General features: G+C 44.9%; 1 protein-coding gene across 1 annotated transcript in view; it reads left to right on the top strand.

Moving 5' to 3' along the window:
* LOC121609146 (calsyntenin-2-like) overlaps positions 1–21,325 on the top strand; it is a 132,230-nt gene extending 110,905 nt beyond the window's left edge. Inside the window, exons 10-17 of the mRNA XM_041940707.1 lie at positions 2,421–2,587; positions 6,983–7,131; positions 11,463–11,674; positions 16,066–16,236; positions 16,419–16,564; positions 17,933–18,056; positions 20,736–20,920; positions 21,104–21,325. Coding sequence (XP_041796641.1) covers positions 2,421–2,587; positions 6,983–7,131; positions 11,463–11,674; positions 16,066–16,236; positions 16,419–16,564; positions 17,933–18,056; positions 20,736–20,920; positions 21,104–21,325 — 1,376 coding nt within the window. The remainder of the gene's footprint in view (positions 1–2,420; positions 2,588–6,982; positions 7,132–11,462; positions 11,675–16,065; positions 16,237–16,418; positions 16,565–17,932; positions 18,057–20,735; positions 20,921–21,103) is intronic.
* The last annotated feature ends 238 nt before the right edge of the window (positions 21,326–21,563 follow it).

The following is a 21,563-nucleotide window of genomic DNA, read 5'->3' as shown; positions in this document are numbered from 1 at the left end:
TAGTTAGTCCTAGTATACCATGCTACTCAAAGGATGTGCTCGGCATGAGAAGAGCTGTAAGCCTGTCCAAAGCTCAGCAGGCAAGAAAGAAGAAGAAGAAAAAAGTGAACGTCAACTCAAGTCAAAGACAGAAAGCTAAATGTGATCAGCCAAAAAGTCTGTTTTCTGGTTGCTTCTCAAAAACTCTCACCAGTCATTTGGGAGCAGGCGCTTGAGGGCATACAGTTACGCGCAAGTATGCTGAGGGCTACACCTATGTTCATGGAGTGGCCATGCACGATGTAGCTGCAGTTTAGCTGCCATAGGGATGATCCTAAGTTGAATGTCTGCAGCTGCTGCAGTCCATTTTTCTACTTCAGGAGGTAGGACATGATAGCAGGGCATGGAAGTGTTTCCAGTAGTGGTCAGCGGTGTTTCCACCTGCACCGACTGAGCTTTTTAGATCCGAGATACATCACTGAGGGCAGTGATATACGTGCCCACACCATCAGCGGGGAATTAAGGGTACCTGGGCCATGCTTGGCATTCTCTGACGATGTGTGGCCGAGGGGTTTTGAATGAAGGATTCCTCCCAACTCCAGTTGCTGTAGAATATTACAGAGTACTTCTTCAGCCACTAACTGGATTACCTGGTTCAAAGACAAAATTGTTCTCTTTCAACAACCACTGAAATGGACAGCACTGGGGGATTGAAAGTGAGCTAGATTTGCAAGGCTTGTCAAGCAGGAGACGCAGCTGGGCACTGAAAGTGGTCCTGAGCCCATGTCCACCTTCTTGGATATCAATCCTTCAGTCAGCAAAATTTTTAGATTTAGAGCTTGAACATTTACCCTCATAAGAGTATTAAAGCTTTTGCAGGAAAGGCACTACTATAAAGCGGCGAGAGGATGTCTAGTGTGCAGACATATACAAAACATTTATACCTTTGATCTCCAACCTATCTTTTGTCTTTTCCAATCAGCTGTGATTTGATCAAAGCAATCAACATATTGGGAGAAATTGTGGTTGGTATAGGCAAAGCATGGCCAGCGATGGTTCTCAGGACTCTTGCAACAGTCAGTATTGCATCTGATGGGCATCTTTTGCATGCAAGCCATACCGCTATGGGACGCATAGTGAGGCCTCTGTCCCATAGTTGCACATTTCTTCATTCAAATCTCTCAGTAACGTGAAGCACGAATGGCTGAAACACTTCTGTCTTGTTCCTCACATTGTTCAGGCATGATGTGGACTCCCGGATGTGATGTGACAATTTTCTCTGTCACTGTTTTAGTTTTGTTGGTTTGGCCGACCGTCTCAGTCTGGAGTGCGGCTGCTCTCCCCTCCATGCTGGTGATGGCTGGGGCTGAAGACAGCGAGATGATTGAGCACTTCCCTATTTTGCTGTTTTCACTGGTGGCCTGGTTGCTAAAAAGTAGGCTACAGTAGTGTAGCAGGTGGCAGATTTTCTTTAAAACGTGGTAAACTGACAAGCATACAGGGGATAATAATCTCAGAGATTTAACACACAGTTACTGGCACACTGTGGAAGATTGTGTAGAAATAATGAGTACATACAGGCATTGCCAACTGTAAAAAGTATGAAAAGAAGGCAAAGAGCCACTCTTTGCTGCTTGCCTCCAACAATCACTTGGGAGTCAGATTTTTATTACAAGATGTACATCATACCACACACTATCCCCTGACCCTCGATTCAGATTAGGAAAAACTCCCCAAAAGTGCTGAAGGGACTGTTGTATACTTCTGGTGCTTTGGTGGATTACTAGCAGAATTTGAGAAAAGCAGAGAGAAGGGAAGAGGAAGTTAGGAAATAAAAGGAAGGAAAGGACTGGAAAGGTGAAGTTTTGATATCCAGAGCTAGTAACCTTTCAGATAATGAGTGGTTTTGAGACTGCTCTTGCTGGTATTGGCCTTTCAAAGGACATACTTTAAATGTGTTGACTTTTTCCTTACCTTTATTTAGCCTGGATGGGCTGGCTGAGTAACACTTGCACTTTTACAGCAGCACCCTGTGGTTTGGTCACAAAATGGTGACACCAAACATGCATCTTGAGCCCAATTATAGCCATAATTTGGTCGTCAAGGCTCATAATTAAAGAGTGGACAAGGTGACTGTTTAATGATCGTCTAGAGTGTAACAGACTAATGTACATTACATACCAGTGGAGACAAACATGACACCGAGGTGATGCTGTACAGCAGATTAAACCTTACCCATAAATGTAACATCTATAAGTACTGTGAGGTTTCTGGGATCCAGTCTTAAGATTTCATAGAATGGGTAGTTTAGCTTTTGTTTTTTTGCACTTTTTGCACTTACAAATACTGCTAATAACCAAAGATGTCACGTTAAACCTCAAACTATCTTTTATTGCTATTGCTATTTTACTGTATGCGTGTGTGTACGGTTGTGTGTACAGGTGGGGAGGTGACCAAGCCACGGTTCACTCAGTACCTTCGGGGCAGCCTATCTGGACTGACCATCCGACCGGGCAAGATCGAGAGCCAGAAAGTGATTTCCTGTCTGCAAGCCTGCAAAGAGGGGCTGGACATCAACTCCCTCGAGAGTCTTGATAAGAGCATAAAGGTATTCATACACAGACACACACACACACACACACAGTGGCATAAGGCTGTTTCAGAGAGGAGACCAAGGCTGGGCTTGCAGTGACGAGCCTGACTTCAGCCAACAGTGGATTCAGATTTAAACCAGTGGACAAGTCTAACTCAAAGCTACAACCGCACAGATCAGATACTGAAGTGAAAGGACATTTAAAGAGACAGCCTTGATGCTCTCAGTCACATTGCGTGGGTGTTTACATGCACACACGCAGAGGCACACAACCACCTTGCAGTCTCACGGGCGCACATGTCCGTCCACACACACACACACACGCACACACACACACACATACAGCAGAAACAAACACACAGGGCTCATTTATTTTTCATGATGCAGCATTCAGCATGTCTCAGAATAGACCTAAACAGGCTGAGTACCTTCAACCTTCAAAACATTGTCATTATTGCCATTATAACTAAAGCAGTTGGACCGCCACTAAGCCATTTCTGCATTTCCTTTTCAAAGTTTTATTTCTACACAGTTTTATAACATCCACTCACCATTGTTGTACTTGCATTACATAAGAAAGTTGATCTGTCCATTGGACATGAAGCTGCAGCAAGGAGGTGACTTAGCATAAAGACCTTATTATTATTATTATTATTATTATTATTATTATTATTAAGTAAAAAGTACAACAATTCCCCTTCTGAGAGATGTAGTGGAGTAGAAATAGAAAGTAGCATTAAAGAAAAGACCCAAGTACAAGTACCTTGAATTTGTACTTAAGTACAGTACTCGAGTAACTTTAGTTACATTCCACCACCATCCAAGCATAAGACCATTCCCTAAATTTAATTCCTGGCAGTAAAAGCTGGTCCAGACGATCCTGAGTGTACATTCAACATGCATGTGCACACACACACATTTTGAAAGCACAACAAAAATCGCCACAGCTAAATCACAAGTTGGGTTCCTTGAAACTCCTCAGATACCCCCCCCCCTCAACCACCATGGCTAATCCATCTCCCTGCACTGTGGAAGATAGAGGGCAGACAAGATAGATAGGGGTTTGTGTAGACTCCAAGCTGCCCACCTACCCGCCAACCCACCCACCGTCCCTCGCTTCCCTAAGCTCTTTTTCTATCCGTCTCTCTTCAGTCTTCTTCTCTCCCTCGCTCCCGCTGCTCTTTCCATAAAGCTCTTTGTGCTGTGGTGCAGCAAAGAGATCCTTGGCAGCCTTTTGAGAAGACAAGGTGGGATGAGGAGAGAAGAGGAGGACAACCTCTCCAGGGCCAGCGCAGTTTATCTTTTGAGAGCTATTTCATTTTCTTCTTTGCCGCACACTTGCCCGGCTCCCATAAGTCCACGGGAGGCTTAAGGACAGCGTTTAGCCGAGCAGGTGGAGGGCTGGCGCGGCACAATCAGAGGAGAGTGACAGGGAGGGAGGAGATGGGGGGAAGTAGAGGCAGATAGACGGCAAGTACGGCGACAGAGAACAGAACACGAGGAGACGGCAGGTGAAGGGAAGGCGTGAGGGGGAAAATGACAGGAGGGAGTGAGTGTACGGGGAGTCCCGTGGAGTGCTGAAGTACTGTCACCCTGCTGCTGAGAGCCAGTTTCAGGAAATGGGAGACAGTCAGTGCAGTTCTGGCAGGAGACCACTAAACCCTATTTAAAGGAAGAAGGGCCTCAAATCCCTACCATCAAACCCTGCAGGAGGACACACCTCTCTCAAACTGTACTTATGAGGAGAGTCCACTCACGGTTCTCTAGCACCTCGACTTAAAGGGCCGTAACAGTGTTTTCTTCACATTTTAGGCCTTTTTTTTTGTTCCTTGAGAGCCACACTGGAAGGACAAAGTCACAACTTGTACCACAAAATACCAAAAGCCACCCCTGAGCATTAAGCATATCTGCCTTCTAATTTATAATCCCGTAACAAATATGTAATTCAGGCAATACAATCCTAATTAAAAACAGGCCTACCTTAATACTGGGATGCAGGAGCAGGCTTGCATTCCCTTAACTTTCTTCAAGTAATATTTATAATTTGTTGTTGAAAGATGAGTCCTTATGAGCCACTTTGTCTGTTCCCTGCTAGTAGTCTTCATGTTTGACAGTGCTGACTCACTCACATGCGTCTGTGCTCACAAAGACGGACATCACTTTTTGTGATGAAGCGATTCCAAAGCGGAAAAACCTGCTTCAGACAGCAAACTCCAGAAGTGGCAAACGCCTGCCCCGAGTTCAACGTCAAGAGCGTTGCTTGTCTGCAGCTCTCATGTTGCTATTTCACTTTCCAGAGCAGCACGATTAGCAGGGCAGAGCGCCGCGATAGCTGGAGTCAGAGAGGATACAGCATGGAGGGGAGTTTTCAGCAAGGCTGAAAATCTCCTTGTGCTCACTCACATCACTGAATCCGCATTCAGATTCTCCCCTCGGCTCGTCCAAAAACATCAGCGAATCCTCTGTGGCTGACGTGCTGCTAACCTGCTGTCTGCCTGCTCGTCCCCTCTCCAGCATCTTCGCATTGATTTTCGCCCGCTGCGTGTTCCGAGTCTTCATTTTCCTCGTTAGTCACACCGCGTTGTTTTCTGTCCAGCTCCACTGTTGGTTTGCGACTTTGTGTATTTATTTGTTTGTGTGTTTATTTGTGATTAGAAATCAACTAATTTTTACTGTCACATTAGGTATGTATGTGTATCTATAAATAATGTAGCTGTGAGTATTTTTGTCTATTTGCTCCATCATCAAATAAATATTAGCTGCCATGTGAGGCATCAATGAAAGCTTCGAGTCACACAATGAGGAACACTGCTTTAGACCATTCAGCACAAAGCACATACATATTCCTGTTACTGTTATACTGCTATTTTACTTCCTGTTATACAAGCATTCGCAGTTTCCCATTGATTCATGTGCAGGATGAAAATCAGTTTGCAATGACCTGAGACTTTCTTAAAATACTGTAGGTGGTCCAGTGCACATGAACATCACATCTGCTTTTCTTATTCAAAGTGACATTGCTGTTGCATGGCAATGCAGGACAAACATCCCTTCATGAATCCCTCCTCGAATCTATGAATTACTTGACCTGAAGCAATTTTCAAGCCTTGCAAGCTGATGTTCCTGCTACTCTGCAGTCAAATGAATAGAAAAATCAGTGTAAGGAAGGACAAAAGTGAGAACTGCATGCTTTGGAAGGATACAGACCTTTTAACCACCTCAGTTACACAGCTGAAATGAATAAATCTTTAAGATTTATCTGGAAATCGTCTGTACGTATAGATCGACTCTGTAAGGTTACAAGGTTATTACAGCCCAGATTTATGTTTATTTAGTGTCTTTCAGCACATTGCTTTGGTTTTATGGCCAGCAGCCTTACTTTTCTTCTTTCACTGTCACCGCTTTCATCAGTGTTGCTTCCAGCAGCAGCAGCAGGCAGCTATTTTCAGAAAGCTCTGAAGAAAAAAAAAAAAAAACCCTACCTACCCAGCACCAAACAACAAACAAGACAAAGTTAGCGACTGGCTGGTGGACACAGTGGAACATTTAGCAGCTAAGCAGCCAGGTATTTCCCTCAGGAGTCAGTCCAATACAGTGTTACAAGGGAGGGAATATTGGACTTGCCAGCTGCCACTTTATTAGACACACCTAACTAAAACAAATGCAGTCGAAAACAACGGTCCTGCGATAAATCCTACCTTCATAAAGGTTATGATGTTCAGTCTTTGTTGAAAGTGTCTTAGAGAGGTGCTGATTCTACTCTATAGTCATTTTAGAGGTTGCAAGTTGCGGTGCTGTTGAACTGTATTGTGTGTTTCTGTTATTAATCCTCATTCATATTAGTGAGCACATGTCCAGTCCAGGCAGGCTGCCCACATGAATACCTGACATACAGCACTTGGTGTCTATTCCACAAACACCGTTCCAAATGAATACCAATGTTGCCCTGTGTCTGCTGAATTTGTAAATAGGCGTCTCCTTGCTAACACGTTCACCATATCAACTTTACAAGGTGATGCTATCTAATTAATATGGGTACAGCTTGTTGCACCGCCCCCAAGTGGCCAGAAAAATCTATTAATACAGGTTCAAGGTGGGTTCTGCTTTACTCGCTGTGTTAAAATCTATGAGAAGGAATCATATTATCACAGAGCAAATCTCTGGTTGGTACACAGAGCGGAGGAACAGGGCGTTTATGGGGCCCGGCAGCGCTCTTGCCTCAGGCTCCCCTCTCCTGTCTGGGAGACACTTTATCCTTCTTTCACTCCTTCAGCTCTTGTATGCACGCAGAGTGTCCAGACCAGACTCCAGACAAATCTGCAGCATCTCATTCAGTGCAGCTATGAATGGCTCGTTTTGTCATGAACTGTGTGTCTGTCTGTCTACTAGCTCTGTTTTCTCTTCCCGTAGTTCCACTTTAACCCGGCCCAGTCTATCCTGGTAATGGAGGGAGAGGACTTGGAAAACATCAATGCTGCTGTGAGGAAAGTTTCCTATATTAACTCTCGCCAGTTTCCCACGCCGGGCATCCGACGTCTGCACATCTCCACCGTCGTCCAGTATGTAACTTCTTCTTCCTTCCTCTTTTTCTTTAAGTCGACTTCTTTCCTTTCAGCGTTTCCCCTGCGTTTGCATCCTTTAGTCCTCTCCTACTGTCTGTTTCTCTGCATCAGATTAAGGAGCGTTAACCCACCTCGGCGCTTCTGTTAAGTGTTAAGACAACACAGCAGATGTCGCAGCCTGACTGATACATAATTCCTCTCTCACACATTGATCGCAGCCCCTCCTTCTCTTCACTCTTCCCTCTCTGTTTCTCCTTTCCCCTGCTGTCACTTTCCTTTTCCTTTAATACACCATTTTCTGTTCGCTGTCGCCACCGGGGGCCAGTTTTTACATTTTCATGTCATGTATTAATAATTCTGCCTGGGTTTTGCCAGAGGAGTGAGAGAAAAAGAGATATAAAGCGAGAGAGTCTGTGAGAGGGAGGGAGAGAGAGAGAGAGGCTGGCTGGTAAAGCAGCCTCCCTCAGCGGGTTACCATTAAAATTCATGATTGTTTTAAATATATGTAGAACCCTGCAGCACAGCCCTGGGGGTTCACTCTCCGCCCTCCTGTTGGGTTCGATGCACGGCCGCGGGCCCGAGAACTTCAACTAACACATCAGGAGCGAGCGTGTATGCGTGGCGGGTTGGCGTGCGTGCGCCGCAGCCTTGCTGGTGATGAAGCGGAGTCATCGTAGCTAGAGGCAGACCGATTATCAAGGAATACATTATGCTAATGACGGCTAAGCTTGCGTCATTGCTAAATGTTTAAATTAAGTTTGTGTCGCAGACTGCTGACTGGCCTGCTGGGTGTCACGGTGCATGACTGAGAGTGTGTGTGCATGTGTGCTTATGAAGGACGGAAACATAGTGAGACACCATGTGTGTGGCTGCTGTGCGTCCATTCAAAAAGACGTGCAGAGACTCATTGATTGGGTGCATCTTGGCTTCCAGTTTATTTTTATACTCCCGTGCAGAGCAGACACCAGTGGAAACTAAGTTCGTTACGCTGAGAGCCTGAAACATGGCCTGCTGCCTCAGCGCGTAAGCAGAAATCTCTGCTGCTACAGACACTGCTCCTCACAAATAAACAGCGATGTAAATATTTCCTGGCAGTGCAATTAAACTTGTTTCTTGCTGACGCCTAATAACTGCAATTACCGCCGGCATCGAGAAAATGATTAAGCAAACAGCGCTAGTCCTAACAACAACCCTTGTGGGCTCCCCTGTCATATTTCTTCTTTGGGACAAACTTTTATTCTCATGGAAAATGGTTTCAATTTTTATGCTCACGGAATAAACACATAAATGTGCTGCCTGCTTCCCAAAACACAAACGTGCACCATAGACTTTGTGGTTTTATCTTTTTGTAAACTGCCAACATAAATTTAAAAAAGTACTCTGCTTTCCGCTTACTAATCCTACAATGCAGTGCATCCCAAAATTGCAGTCGTGCGATACTTAACCTGATAATAATCTCTAAAAAATCGTCTCAACAGTCTGAAAATGATGACGCTTTTTGCATAATACAGCCTCTTATTTCTTCTTTGTACTCCATAAAAATACACACGGATTCAAGTTAATAATATAAATTTGTGCAGGAATTTAGCTCAACATCTCAGAGTGTGAGGTTTGTTTAATGTGTTACCTGCTTGCAACACATAAAATCCTGTACGTCCATACAGACATAAACTCACAGAGGCAAGTTTGCTGCGACTGAAAGGCAATGCAATTATTGCATGTTAGCACAAGTGCAGTGAGCGTAAATCTGCCTCTGTGTTATTGCTAATGATTAGATTTTATGAGAAGCATTGATGAGAGTTTGTATAAATGATAGCATGTGTGTTTATCAATATTTTCTGCTATGTCCCAGAGAACAGTGGACCTCGTTCCATCCATTTTATCCAATATCTAGCGTAATGTGTAAAAATGCACACTTTAACATTCAGTATTACTTCAGTTCCTGGTGTGCAGCTTCTCTAAAGCAAATGTGTGTGCAGAGTCCCGTTGATAACGCGGGTGATTTAACTTCCAGTGTGTCGTTTTAGTGCTTCATCCAGCACACGCGTCAGCAGAAACGCGTCTCGTCAGCTGAGCTGGTTACGCTGAGAGCCTGAAACATGGCCTCCCGCCATGACACGTCAGCAAGTGTTGGAAAAAAAAAAAACGTCTGCGGGGCCGCATCACCCCTCACAAATAAACAGAGATGTTAAGTCATTCCTCCAAATTCAATTCAATTTGTTTCGTGCTGACGAATAATAATAGCAATTACTGCAGGCATTGAGAAAATTTAAAGTAACCAGTGCTAATCTTTGAAGCAGCCCTTTTAGGCTCCCTTGTCATATTTCTTTATAATTAAGTTGGACTGGCTCCAGTTTTTTTTTTTTTTTTCCCTGAGCTCGGCAAGCCCACGCAGCAGCCGTCTCCCTGCATCACTGAGTTTGTATCTCCCACTGCTCACAACAATGGCTTCGTGCCCAAACAGCGAACAGACACACACCACCGACTGTGGCCACAGGAAAGAGAAGGGGAGATTACACGATGCCCCCAAACCTGTTTTTGTCTCAAACCGCGGCCTGAGACAACTGACTGCGGAGGATTGGAGGCAATAGTTCAGTTTCCATCACGCTGGAAGGTGAAGGTTCTGGGATTTGTTTTTTGGAATATATCAAGAAACCAGATATGAATTTGCTCCTTTTGCATCAAGTTAAAGCCAATAAATAAACTTCCTGAGTCTAGAACGATGAAAAGACATCACTCATCAATCAACAGAGAGAAAAACTAAGAAATGTGCTTTGCTATTTGTTGTGTTATTTAGAATGAATGTAATCATTTGAATGATATTTCAACTTCATTCATCTTCACTGAACTTCTTGCGTGTGTTGCATGGATGAGACAGTGTGTAAGATCAAATATTTCATAGAAGCTTCTCAGAAAACATCCAAAACCACGTTTTAAATGTTTTGCTTTGACATTCAGCCAAGCCTCCTCCTTGTTGTTGCCGTTTCCTAGCCGGTTTTTGAAAAACATATAAAACTACCCAGCTGGAGGACGCATATGGAAATTCATCATATGGATTTATGGATCGCAGCATCGTTTGCATTCGAATGCAGATGAGGAAATACAGGATGCAAAACAGCTGAGATCATGTAGCCCAGGTCTCAATGTAGGAAATCAGCTTGTTGTGAGGTCTTCCTGTAGCTGCTCACAGAGCTGCAGCAGGGAGAGAGAGCGTCGATGTCCCTCCCGCTGACACGTGTTTGTGTGTGTGAAACAAAAAACTGCTTGTTTGTTCGGCTTTCACGGCTTACACCCCCCCATCCTTTTCTCATTTTAACGTCTCTTGTTTTCCATTTGATTGATGTGTAATCTGCGGCCCTTACACCGAGCCTATGTGTGTGTTGACCGTCGCTGCGAACATGGCCGATCCGTGTGCGCCCGCCCTCCTCGCAGCTCGCAGCGAGCTAGCTCAAGTCCAAGACGGCCGGTATGTGTCCGTCCAGGCTCGCTGCTGCTGACAGAGCTCTTGATCCCCTGAATAACTGCATGCTCTGTGGTCTGCATGTGGATTTAACAGCAGGTCCTGTTGGTATTGATAAGCTTTAGTAGCTGCTGTAATGCTCCCCGGTTTTACATTCTGGTGCTGAATAGGCACACGGCACTTTGTGCATCGACTGGATGGTGCTTATATTTGGCCTTCTCTTCGCTGAATAGAGTCCAGCCGTGTGCAGTGACATTAGTCAGACGATGAAAATGAAGAAATGCTTTGGCGACACTGCCATGCACTCACAAAGGCCAGATCACTGTGACACACTGTGCAGGACGTTGATGGAAGATCGTGGTTAATGTCGTGGTATTGTGACAGATTTCACTTTTTGTCATCAAGGTGAAGCTCCAGACAAGAGCATAACACTGTCACACACACACACACACACACACACAGGAGAAACGCCCTTTATTTCACGGTGCAGCTGCTAATTTGCATATGAGAAATGAGGCAATAGGAAATTAAGCATGAATTAGCTCTCCAGAGGAAGAAAGTAAAAGTAATTAGTAAAACTGTACAACTTCTGAAAAGAATATCAGCAAAGCATTCTTGTTTCTTTTAACAAATTCGACACCTTTTTCCCTGTACGACTTTGCAGGTCATAGGACACAAAGATTAAAGGAACAGTTTGGTATTTCAGGAAATACACTCACCTTTTTTGCCAAGAGTTAGATGAGAAGATTGATACCACTCTTGTGTCTGTACACTAAATATGAGCTACCGCCAGCAGGTGCTTAGCGTAGCTTAGCATAAAGACTGCTAACTAGTAAATAAAGACTTCACCTTTCTGTGCCTTCTCCAGGTGTTTTGGTGAAGACACTTGTATCACCATCCCAGACATCGATGCGGTGGTGATGGTGTTGCAGCCCAGTGAGCCCAGGATAACAATCACCGGAGTGGAGAGGCTCAATCGGCCGGCCTCCGACCTCAGAGCGCCAGGAGGCGTGGCTCTGTTCCAGGATCTCCACATCATCAGCACAGTCACCAGGGCGGACGCCACCGTACATCACACAGGTGTGGACTCACACAGTAATAACCTCTGTGCTTTAGTTTAAAACAAGCCTGTATGAACTTATTCAGCTCAAAAGGGCTTGAAAGTACATTCTAGTCAGTTGTGCTACTTTTTAATGTGCAAATTCTGAAATTTAAATGGCAGGAAATGGAAATGTGTCTTTACGGGGTGCTTTCCCAGTGACAAGCTCATACATCCAAAAATGAGCAAGTTTGAGCGCAGCTCACATAGTGGGAGATACATACCTCCCTGCAGGTAGAAATCTGCCTTAACTAAATATTTCAGCAGTTTTTCATATTGATAATGTGTTTACTCATTCATGAAGTCCCATAGCCTATGCAGCGCCACCTGTCTCGCCATCAGAGCAAACCTTCAGAGGAGGCTGAATATTTCATAACGCCTCATGAGACTATGAATCAGCAGTAGTAAACGTTTCTTTCATCTGGTATGTCTGCATGCACCGAGAGCACAGAAATACAGAAGTTGTGCTTTTATTTTCACGCTCCTCAACACTCCAACTTGGAAGGCGCAAAGGGTATCAAAACTCCGGTTAAGTGATTGTGAGTTTGTGTGATTCACACGTGTAGCAACTATGCATATCTGCTCACCTGCCCGTTGTGTGTTTGAAACAGAAGATGTGAGCTTGTACAAGCGGCGTTTAAATCCAGTCCTCTGGATTTGATTGGACAAACAGTACCAATTAGACCCCAGCCAGATTCATTTGAAAGCAAACAAATGTAAACAAAGCTGAGTTAGGTCCACACACCTGTGCAAGGTTAGCCACTCACTCTAAATCACTTTCGATTGGATGCAATTATGGATACGCCCCCAAGTTCAAGATGAGTCTCCAAAAAATATCTTAACATTTAAGAGGAAAAGAAAAGATGAATTTTAATGTAAAAATACCATGGATGTTAGGACAGCTACGACCAGTAACCAGCTGCAGAACTGTAATAAAAAGAAATCTCATCTCCACATAGACAGGACTGTAGGAGACGTCTGTAAAACTGCTGACAGGACACCTCCAACTGAAACAACGTTATATGCTATTTGTGTTGAGAATTTTTCCTCAGAAAGGTTTGATATTATAAAACTTTCCAAGCTCCTTTGAAAAGTGATCATTATGCATGTGAAGTCCGAGTGGGAACCTGTGGGCGGGGCCAGCGCGACAAACGCTAATGTGCATGTGCAGCGGGCCGCAGGATGCAGGAGCACACAGAGGCTAGAAAACTTCTTTTGCTTGTGTTGCTTGGCGAGCAATGGGCAGTGGGCGCCACATTGGACTGAAAATTGAAAAAAATATTTTCGTAACTTTAGCATATAAGAGGAAATAACTGAAGAACTGACACAAGGGCACTGCATCAAAACTTACTTCACTGAGTCTTTAAAAGTAAAAAGACTCACTATGCAACAGATGGGCAGTTTAATCTTTAACAATAAGTCAATTTTTTACCACATCTTGTGTAAAATCTTGATAAATAACTTAGTAAAGTAACATCAAATGGGAGTATTCAAGCACCTTGAGACTGAACTTAAGTACAATGCTTGGGTGAAGGTACCTCTGGTTTGCACATACAGCTGAACTGTAACTCATCTGCCACTGAGGACGAGTGCCCCTTCCCACCAGCTCTAATCTACAGTGTAAGCTACAGCCATTTGTTCCACGCAGCTCCACTCACCTTGCCAAAATTTCGAGTCAATATCCTGCTGCAGAGTCCATCCCTCTCCATACAAGCCTGTCATACACCCTCCTATCTGTCCTCTGCCCCTCCCGCCGAGTAAGACCTGCACCTACCACAAGACTGATTCTCAGGGTCGCACTGCCTTGACCAGCAGCAAATGAGTGTGACATTTAAATCCCGGCAGCTATAGCCCCGTCCAATGATGTGACCGCTGCGGCGGGAACAGCCCGGCTCGGGCCCCGGGCCCCGCCGCTCGCAGCCAATTAGGAGCAGATAAGCGGAGCGAGAAGGAGGTTTTAGCCCTCCATTGTGCATAATGCGGCGAAGGAAGAGGAGCAGAAAGTGGCATTGCTTTCAGGAGTCGCTGTAGCTCTTTCTGCTGGTGAAATGGAGACTGCAGCTGGGGGGGAGAGATTAGCTGGAAGCCAGAGAAAGACACAGAAATGGAAAGAAAGAGGGAAGAGACACGAGGGGAGAGTGTGTGTGGGATCAGGAGGCGCGATGAAGTTCCATAATGAGCAGATTTTGTGTTCTCTCGAGGCTTAAAGGATCCGAGATAAATCACATATTTCTTTTGCAGGGCATGCAGTGAGTTTCTTTTGGACCCTGTTAATCACCCCCTTGCCCTCTTCTGCTTTGTCTCTCTCTGTCATTCATGTCTTTTTATTGAGCGTCCTCCGCACCGCCTCACTCCTCTCTCCATTTCATACCACAGTATCTTTTCAAGGCTTATTCTGATGCCTTTACTCAAAACCAATGTCATCACTTCTCTCTTTACCTCATCACCTTTAATGCCCAGTATCTTGACCCATTTGCTTTCATGGTCATCTTCTGTTCTCTCTCTCCTCATCTACTTTTTTTTTTTATTTTACTTCCATTTCTTTACTCTCACTCAGTGGATCTCCCAGTCTCTCTCAGTTCTTTCTCAGGAGCCCAGCTTTTTGCCCCCCCCTCCACGCTGCTGGCTGCACAATCACACAAACTGTTCTTGGGCCAGTCCTGCACTCAGCTGTACTCGTTCTGAGTAAGAAAACTGTGCCAAGTCTCAACTGCGACCAAAAATAGTTGATGCAACTGCAATTTCACAGGTGCATGTCAGGAAAAAAATCAATAGTATTAATAATTAAGTTTGTAATTTTTGGGTTGGTATCTGAAGACACTGCTCATTATATTCAAGTTAAATAAGTTTATAAGTGGAAGCTTTGCTGGACTCTGGCAACTATGGCCACAAGGGAAATCCCTCTATTTTTGTAGTTATTTGCTTTTAAGACATGATCATTATGTGACCTGACTGTGAGTGCAAACAATGCTGGAAACAACAATGTCTCCATTATCATGTGTTTCCTTTTTTTGTCTCACAGTTTTATATTTTCAGTGATTTCTCTGTAATAAAAACACTGAATGTTAACCTGTGCCATGCTGAAACGAAGTGTTAAGTTTGCTAACTTTGGCCACCATAAACTACTGGAATTGAGCAACGGTGTGTTTCACTGTGAGTGTATTCTGCTGCTGTCTGTGCAGCAGCAGCAGAAAATGGCTGGTGAAGTCACGCTGCATGACTGTAGTTCACTTTTTATTATTAATTCTCATTATTAGAGATATTTTGGGCCACTTGAGGGCAGAAGAATTCCACAGCAAGCTGAAAAACACACACCTCTGCTGTATCATGGCCTACAAGCTGTAATCATTTGCTTACTTACACATCCAGCAGACCACCGGACAAATATTTCCTACCTTTTTTGTTCTGTTTTGTTTTCTAACCGACTCCTGAGGGAAGTCTGTCTGTCGTTAGCTTCTAAATGCTCCACTGTGTTCACCATCCGGTCGCTGTTTGCTGTGAGGTGCTGGGCAGGTACGCTTTCATCCACAAAGACAATAAACATCTCCTCTGAAACACAGCTTTCCTGCTCCCTGTTTTGCTCAGTCTCCGCCTTTTCTCTGCCTCATCTCTGCAACACCCCCCCCCTCCAGACACACACGCCACATATCCATCTTCCTCCTTTGGGAAGCCGTTAAACGGGCATAGCCGGCTTCCTCCCCAGGGAGCGTACAGTGAGGGAGAAGGCTGGGTAGCAGCGAGAGGTGGAGGCTGGTGCTTAGCAGACTGGCGAAGAGCCCCAGCAGCCACCCAGCACTGCTGTGATGGGAGCTGTCTGAGGGGACTTGTTACCACAGCAGCTCATCGCGCTGTCTGTGTTCAGGGAGTTGACCAATAATTGGAGTTTGGGAGTGGTGACAGGTGTGTTGTGTCCTGTACTGTTTGAATTATGGTTCTTAAAAGTGTTCAGGCTGTTCCTCCACAATAGGTTTAGCTTGGAGGCATCACTTAGACTGTCATGTGACAATTAAGGGTATATATATATATATAGAGAGAGAGAGAGAGAGTACATTCACACCAGTCGTGTTAGGAACAGTGTGTTTGATTTACAGTATTTGTTGTTTCTGGAGAACAGAAGTACCTGAACTTAAGTAACCCCATGAGGTGCCTCAAATGTGTTTCCAAGAGATCTGCAGCGCAGCTCATTAGGAGGGAGAACAAATTCTTCACCAAAAATAGAAAATGACCTGAAATACAAGCTTTATTGCCAACAGCCTAGAAAACAAAATGAGATGAGGCCCAGTGATTCTGATGCTCTGCTAGTTCTCCGGCACGAGCATCAGAGAAAGCAAATCACTGAAGTCTGTGTGTGTGTGTGCGTGTGTGTGAGCAGCGCGTCGACCCGGGGTGATGGAGGAGATCATTCATAACTTGGACTACTGCGATGTCCTTGTGCTGGGGGAGGAGCTGAGGCCAGAGCAGGAGTCCCTCCAACTGCAGCGCAGCGCTCTGCTCGGAAAGCACCTCGACGCCACCAACTCCACCTCGGGCATGTCCATATACGGTAGGTTATTATGGTAACCAGGGCCGACTCCAGACAACAGGGGGCCCAAAAAAAAACCATTTCCTTTAAGGGCCCTCCTGAGTTTGCCTGGAGCCAAAACCTATGAAAAATAATATATTGATTGGTACAGTCATTGATTGGCTACAATAACAAGCCTGTACTGTTCCCGCCTCTTTCCACAGGCGTTGACTCCATGTCCAACTATGAACAGGTGATCCGACAGGTGCGCTACTATAACTGGCGGCCCGGACAACTCACAGAGAGAAGGTTTCGCCTCACCTGCTCGGAGCTGAACGGGCGCTACACCAGCAATGAGTTCAACCTGGAGGTGGGTGTGACGTCCAGCCTGACTGATGTGGCTCTGCAAAGGTCAACACTGACACACATTTTTTTAGGGTGAATGTGTTGCATTGTTTTTGCATTCAGTGTCGTTGCTATCTGAACTTCAACGTCTTATCAAAGACACCACCTCATATTGATTGAATATGAGATGAAACTATCGATTAGAGAACAATTAATCAACTTGCCTATTAGCTGACTAACAGGACATTGTTTTGCAGCTATTTTGATTATTGAGTAGCTATTTTAGTCTTCAAGCAAAACCAGCAAACATTCGCTGATTCTGGCTGCCCAAATGTGAGCTTTTGATGCTGTTGTCATGTATTATAGTTACTGATCATCTCCGGAGTGTGGTTGGACTGTTGCTTTAAATGAACAAGCATCAGCTTTTTAAATTTTCTGCAGATCCAACCCACCCAGACGAGTGACACCGACAGAAAATGTCTAGCGGCTCTAAAATAAAAGAAATCTGTTTTCAAAACTCATCATATCACTTGTGATAGTCAGCAGCAGTAATAGCAAGCTGCTGATTCTTCCAACCGGCTGGACCAAAGTGCTCGACCTTGCAAAGTCACCGAGCTGAGTCAGCTCAGGTGTCTGAGAGCAAATTTAAAAATGCATTCCGGTAGCATCACTTTCGCCCCGGGTGGCAAAACATCTGGAAAAAAGCAACTGAGGCATGACAAAGGAAAAAAACCTTCAACTTTCACAGCCGCGCTCAATTTAATTAAAACTGTGGGAAGAAAATTTCACCGCGCTAATACGAAGCTTTCACTTAACAAAGGTGTTGAAATTCTTGCGTCACTCCAAAACAGCCACAGACGTGGCTTTTAGATTTTGGTGCTCGCCTTCAGCGGCAGCCAGACATGCCGACGCTGCCTGGGTCAACATATCAAAAGAAGCACACTTCACAATTCACCTGAAGGGACCCTGAAGTGTTTCACAGTGAATCATTCACACACCTGCAGCACAGTGTTCTTACTTGATGATAAATGGCAAAATCAGCTGAATGTGTCAGCTAAGCGCAGTTTGTTTCTGGCCTTGATCTGTTTGTCTTACTTATACATTCTCTGGTGTTTACTTAGAGGGAACAAAATGTTTTGCTACACCTAGTTTGAGCCTTGGAGAGCGTCGATGAATCTAGTTTCCATCTCACCTTCCTGTATTGAGCTGACCCCGTCCCCCAATAGGCATGAATACATTTGCTTTCCTCGTCTCTCTCTAAAACCTCTAATTCATCCTGTCTGGAATACATCATCTGTATGAGTCGAGGCGAGTTTAGGCGTGCAGGCGGGAGACACTGAATGTCGCTTTACATTCCAAAATCATCACTTCTGCCTCATCTGTTCCCAACCAGGTGAGCGTGCTGCACAGCGCAGAAGCTGGGGAACATGTCAATCACATGGTAGCCCCGCCTCAGTACATGCAGGTGGTCCACCACCCATCCATGATTCACGACCTGTACCCCAGCCACGCTTCAGGTAAGTAAACAGGCCCGAGCTTAGCGTGTCGTAAACGAATCACATTTAAATGGAATGCATGCTAAAAGATGACGGGTGAGGTGACGTGAGAGGGAATTTACTTTCCTGGTCTGCTTTTAATTGTGTTATTGGAAGTAGAAACGTGAAAAAATGCAAGCTGACTTCACAAAACACTCACAGGTGCTTTGAAACTCTCACAGACTGAGGGAGACTCAGTGGTCCGTCCATACCCAGGGTAAACGTGGCTCGATTCCAAAGGAACGCTGGGGTTTTCCTTTCTAGTTTGTTTATCATTCTGCTAATCAGACCGCTGCTCTCACACAGAGGTCCTCTGCGACAGAAAGCAGTGTAAACTATCTCCCTCTCAAATGATGCAGCAGGCTTATTCCCGTCCCTCGGCGGGCACGAGTCATCTGAAGGGAAGGGAACATGGTGAGGAGGAGAGACACTGGTCTTAATCTACCACGCCAGATTTAATTATTCATCACACTCTAATGGATTCTACTTAGAGTCCTGGAGAGTTCAGTGGCCAATGCTGTTAACAGCCCAGAGAGTTGGGAGGAGTGTGTGTGTGTGTGTGTGTGTGTGTGTGTGTGTGTGTGTGCACATGTGTGTGTGAAAAGGAGGTCAGAGGGTGGTGGCTGGTTTGAAATAAGGCCACGAATGTATGGCATAAAATCCAAGAGATTTCCAGTTGCAGTTTCACACGTGTTTCAAACGTTTCAGATGATATCACGATGTATGTAGAGTACAAAGCGGAAGGAAAATGTCAGGTTGTGTGTGTGTCTGTGTGTGTGTGTGTGTACGCATGCAAACGCTCGCCCAAGTTAGTGTGAGGGGCTGCACGAAGCCTCGCTGCGAGGAAGATCAAAGGCCGTGGATTTAGTGTGAAAATCTAGGGAACTAGACTGAATCAAGTGATGATCTGAAGAGTCCTCTGCGAGCCTCTCCCTCGTTAAACGCACACACAGCAGCGGGGACTGGTGGAGGGAGGGCAGCCACAGAGAGGTCCTGTTATCTCAGTAGGCTGCAGATCAGAGCAGAAGAAATAAACATTTTAGATCAAGAGAAATCCCTCAACTTGTGTTGTGCTTGTGCTACTAAATAGGGCTTATGGTACATCTTTGCCAGCCTGCACTGAGACCTAAATTAAACGTGTTTAGTCATTTATTATTTTTTTAAATATATTTGAAACAATCTGTAGCTTACGCACGGCTCAGTTGAATCCCCTGCTGCTTTTTTTTTTTTTAGCTCTTATTCGTCCGAATCCAATCCAGCAGGACACGAAATTCAACTAAAAGTTTAAATGCAAAAAAAAAAAAATCCTTTTTTCATGCTACTCTAGCAGATACACAGAGCAAGGATCAGGCGCAGACATCATAAGGAGCCATCATCAACAAAGTTTTTACAGTTCATCCTGGGGGGGACGTTAATGTCTGAGCAACATTTCATGATGATCCATCAGCAGCTGTTGAGATATTTCAGTCTGGACCAAAGTGATGGATGGATGGGTGGATGTTATTACCATCTCTAGAGCTACGCTGCTAACATTGCTAGAAAAAAGAGGTATTGATTAGTGTTGCCATAAATATACATTTAAAAAAAAAGTGAAAGCCAAGATTACTAAAAATGACATTATAAGAAAATCAATAGGCTGTCACAATAATTAAAGATCGCAATCATCAACAGAGGAGCCATCTTATTTAAAGGTTAAAAAGGCCTCTTCTACAATAACATAAAAAAAGACAATAAAAAAATCAATAGGCCATCACAAATGGCATCCCATATCCAAGGGACCAGATAAGCAATAAAACTGCTAAAGAGGCATGAGCACTGACAACACGAGATAAAAACATCTTGTGCTGCTTGTGTGTAGTTTTGGCCTTTTTTGAAAACGAGTTACTCCACTTAATGAGATGGAAACACCTTTTCTGTGTAAATTCAGATGTAACGAGCATTTAACTCACATGACTGATCAGCTGTTCCCGCTCTGAGTGAAGAAGAAGCTTCTGGTGTCTTCCCAGATATTCCCATAACACGTTAAAAAATCTTCTTCTTTGAGGTTTATTGGTGGTTGTCGCAACCTCTGCTCGTTCCACTCTGTTTATCACAGCTATGCGTGCTGCAGCCTGTACCGCCACCTTCTGGCGAAACGACTCTTCGTGTAGCGCAGTTTATTCACTCCACACCAGCCGACAGAACGGCGCCTAATTGGCATTTTCTTTTCTTTTGCTGCTTCAAATTCACTTCACATCTAGACAATTAGAAACATGGCTGCTGTCTGGGTGTGTGGCGTTTGGAAGACGTGGGCAGGGACAGTCTAAAACAGATTTGGATTATGGCTTTTTGAGCTTGCTCCTTTTCAGGGACTTTTTTTTCAGCGTCACGGTTCAAGTGCAATGCTAAATTACCGGAGAAGCTCTTTACTGTAAGTGTTCGAACAGCATGAATCCAAGAATCCATGTTCTGACAGGTAGTTATTACCTGCTGAAGTCTTCTGACCAAAACATGGTTGAAGAATAAAGTGAGTACGAGCGGCTCTTTTCTCCGCTAACTGATGGAAAAGATGATGATTCATTTTAGGACATGGAGCCACTTATTGGGGCCGTTTTGGCGCGAGTGCATTGCTTTGTCGCGGTCGACCCATTCCATTCCTCTCTCCTGTCATCTGGTTTTCAGGCGTGCCGAGCGCTGCCACTGTGGTCATTGTGATGTGTATCGCCGCTCTGGTCGTTGTCGTGGTGCTGGGCATCTACCGCATCCACCTGACCCACCAGCAGGAGGTCAAGCTGGCAGAGACGGCTAAAGAGGCGGACGTGACCTGGGACAGCTCGGCCCTGACGATCACGGTCAACCCGATGGAGGTAGCGGGCTGGGGGATTGGTGGATTGGGGAAGATTGCTGTCAGGGAGGGGAGTGTGGGAGCATAATAAGAGGCCAAATAAAATGGACTTATAATAGTGACTGGAATTTCTACAAGAGAAAAGGATGTTCACCTATATATTATCATTCACTTTCTGAAACTCTCTGAACATGTCTGACCACAGAACCTGCAGGAGCCCCAGGCTGCAGAGGAGGAGGAGGCCAGCGAGGAAGAGGAGGAGGAAGAAGAGGAGGAGGAGGATGACGAGGAAGAGGAGGAGGAGGAGGATGACATCACCAGCGCTGAGTCAGACGACAGCGAGGAGGAAGTGGACGTCCAGCTACCCAGGATGCAACGCCAGAGCAAGAAGGGCCAAAGCTGGGACAAAACAACAATATCTTACTGAAACACACAGTCACCGTCACTCACTCACACACACACACACACACACACACACACGCACACGCACACACACACACTCTGCAACACATCCATACTGAAACCTCAAATCAGACGGTTGAAACAAAAAGACTTTATGTGATGTTGAAGCTCTAAAAATGAGGTAATATCGCCCCCTACTGGAAGACTACCCTGAAATGCACACACACAGACACACAGTGCGATGATTTAAGCCTTGTCAGAAA

This window comes from Chelmon rostratus, chromosome 7, assembly GCF_017976325.1.
Source record: "Chelmon rostratus isolate fCheRos1 chromosome 7, fCheRos1.pri, whole genome shotgun sequence".
NCBI lineage: Eukaryota > Metazoa > Chordata > Actinopteri > Chaetodontiformes > Chaetodontidae > Chelmon > Chelmon rostratus.
Note: the sequence above shows the minus strand (reverse complement) of the source record. Positions and strands in the feature narration are given on the sequence as shown.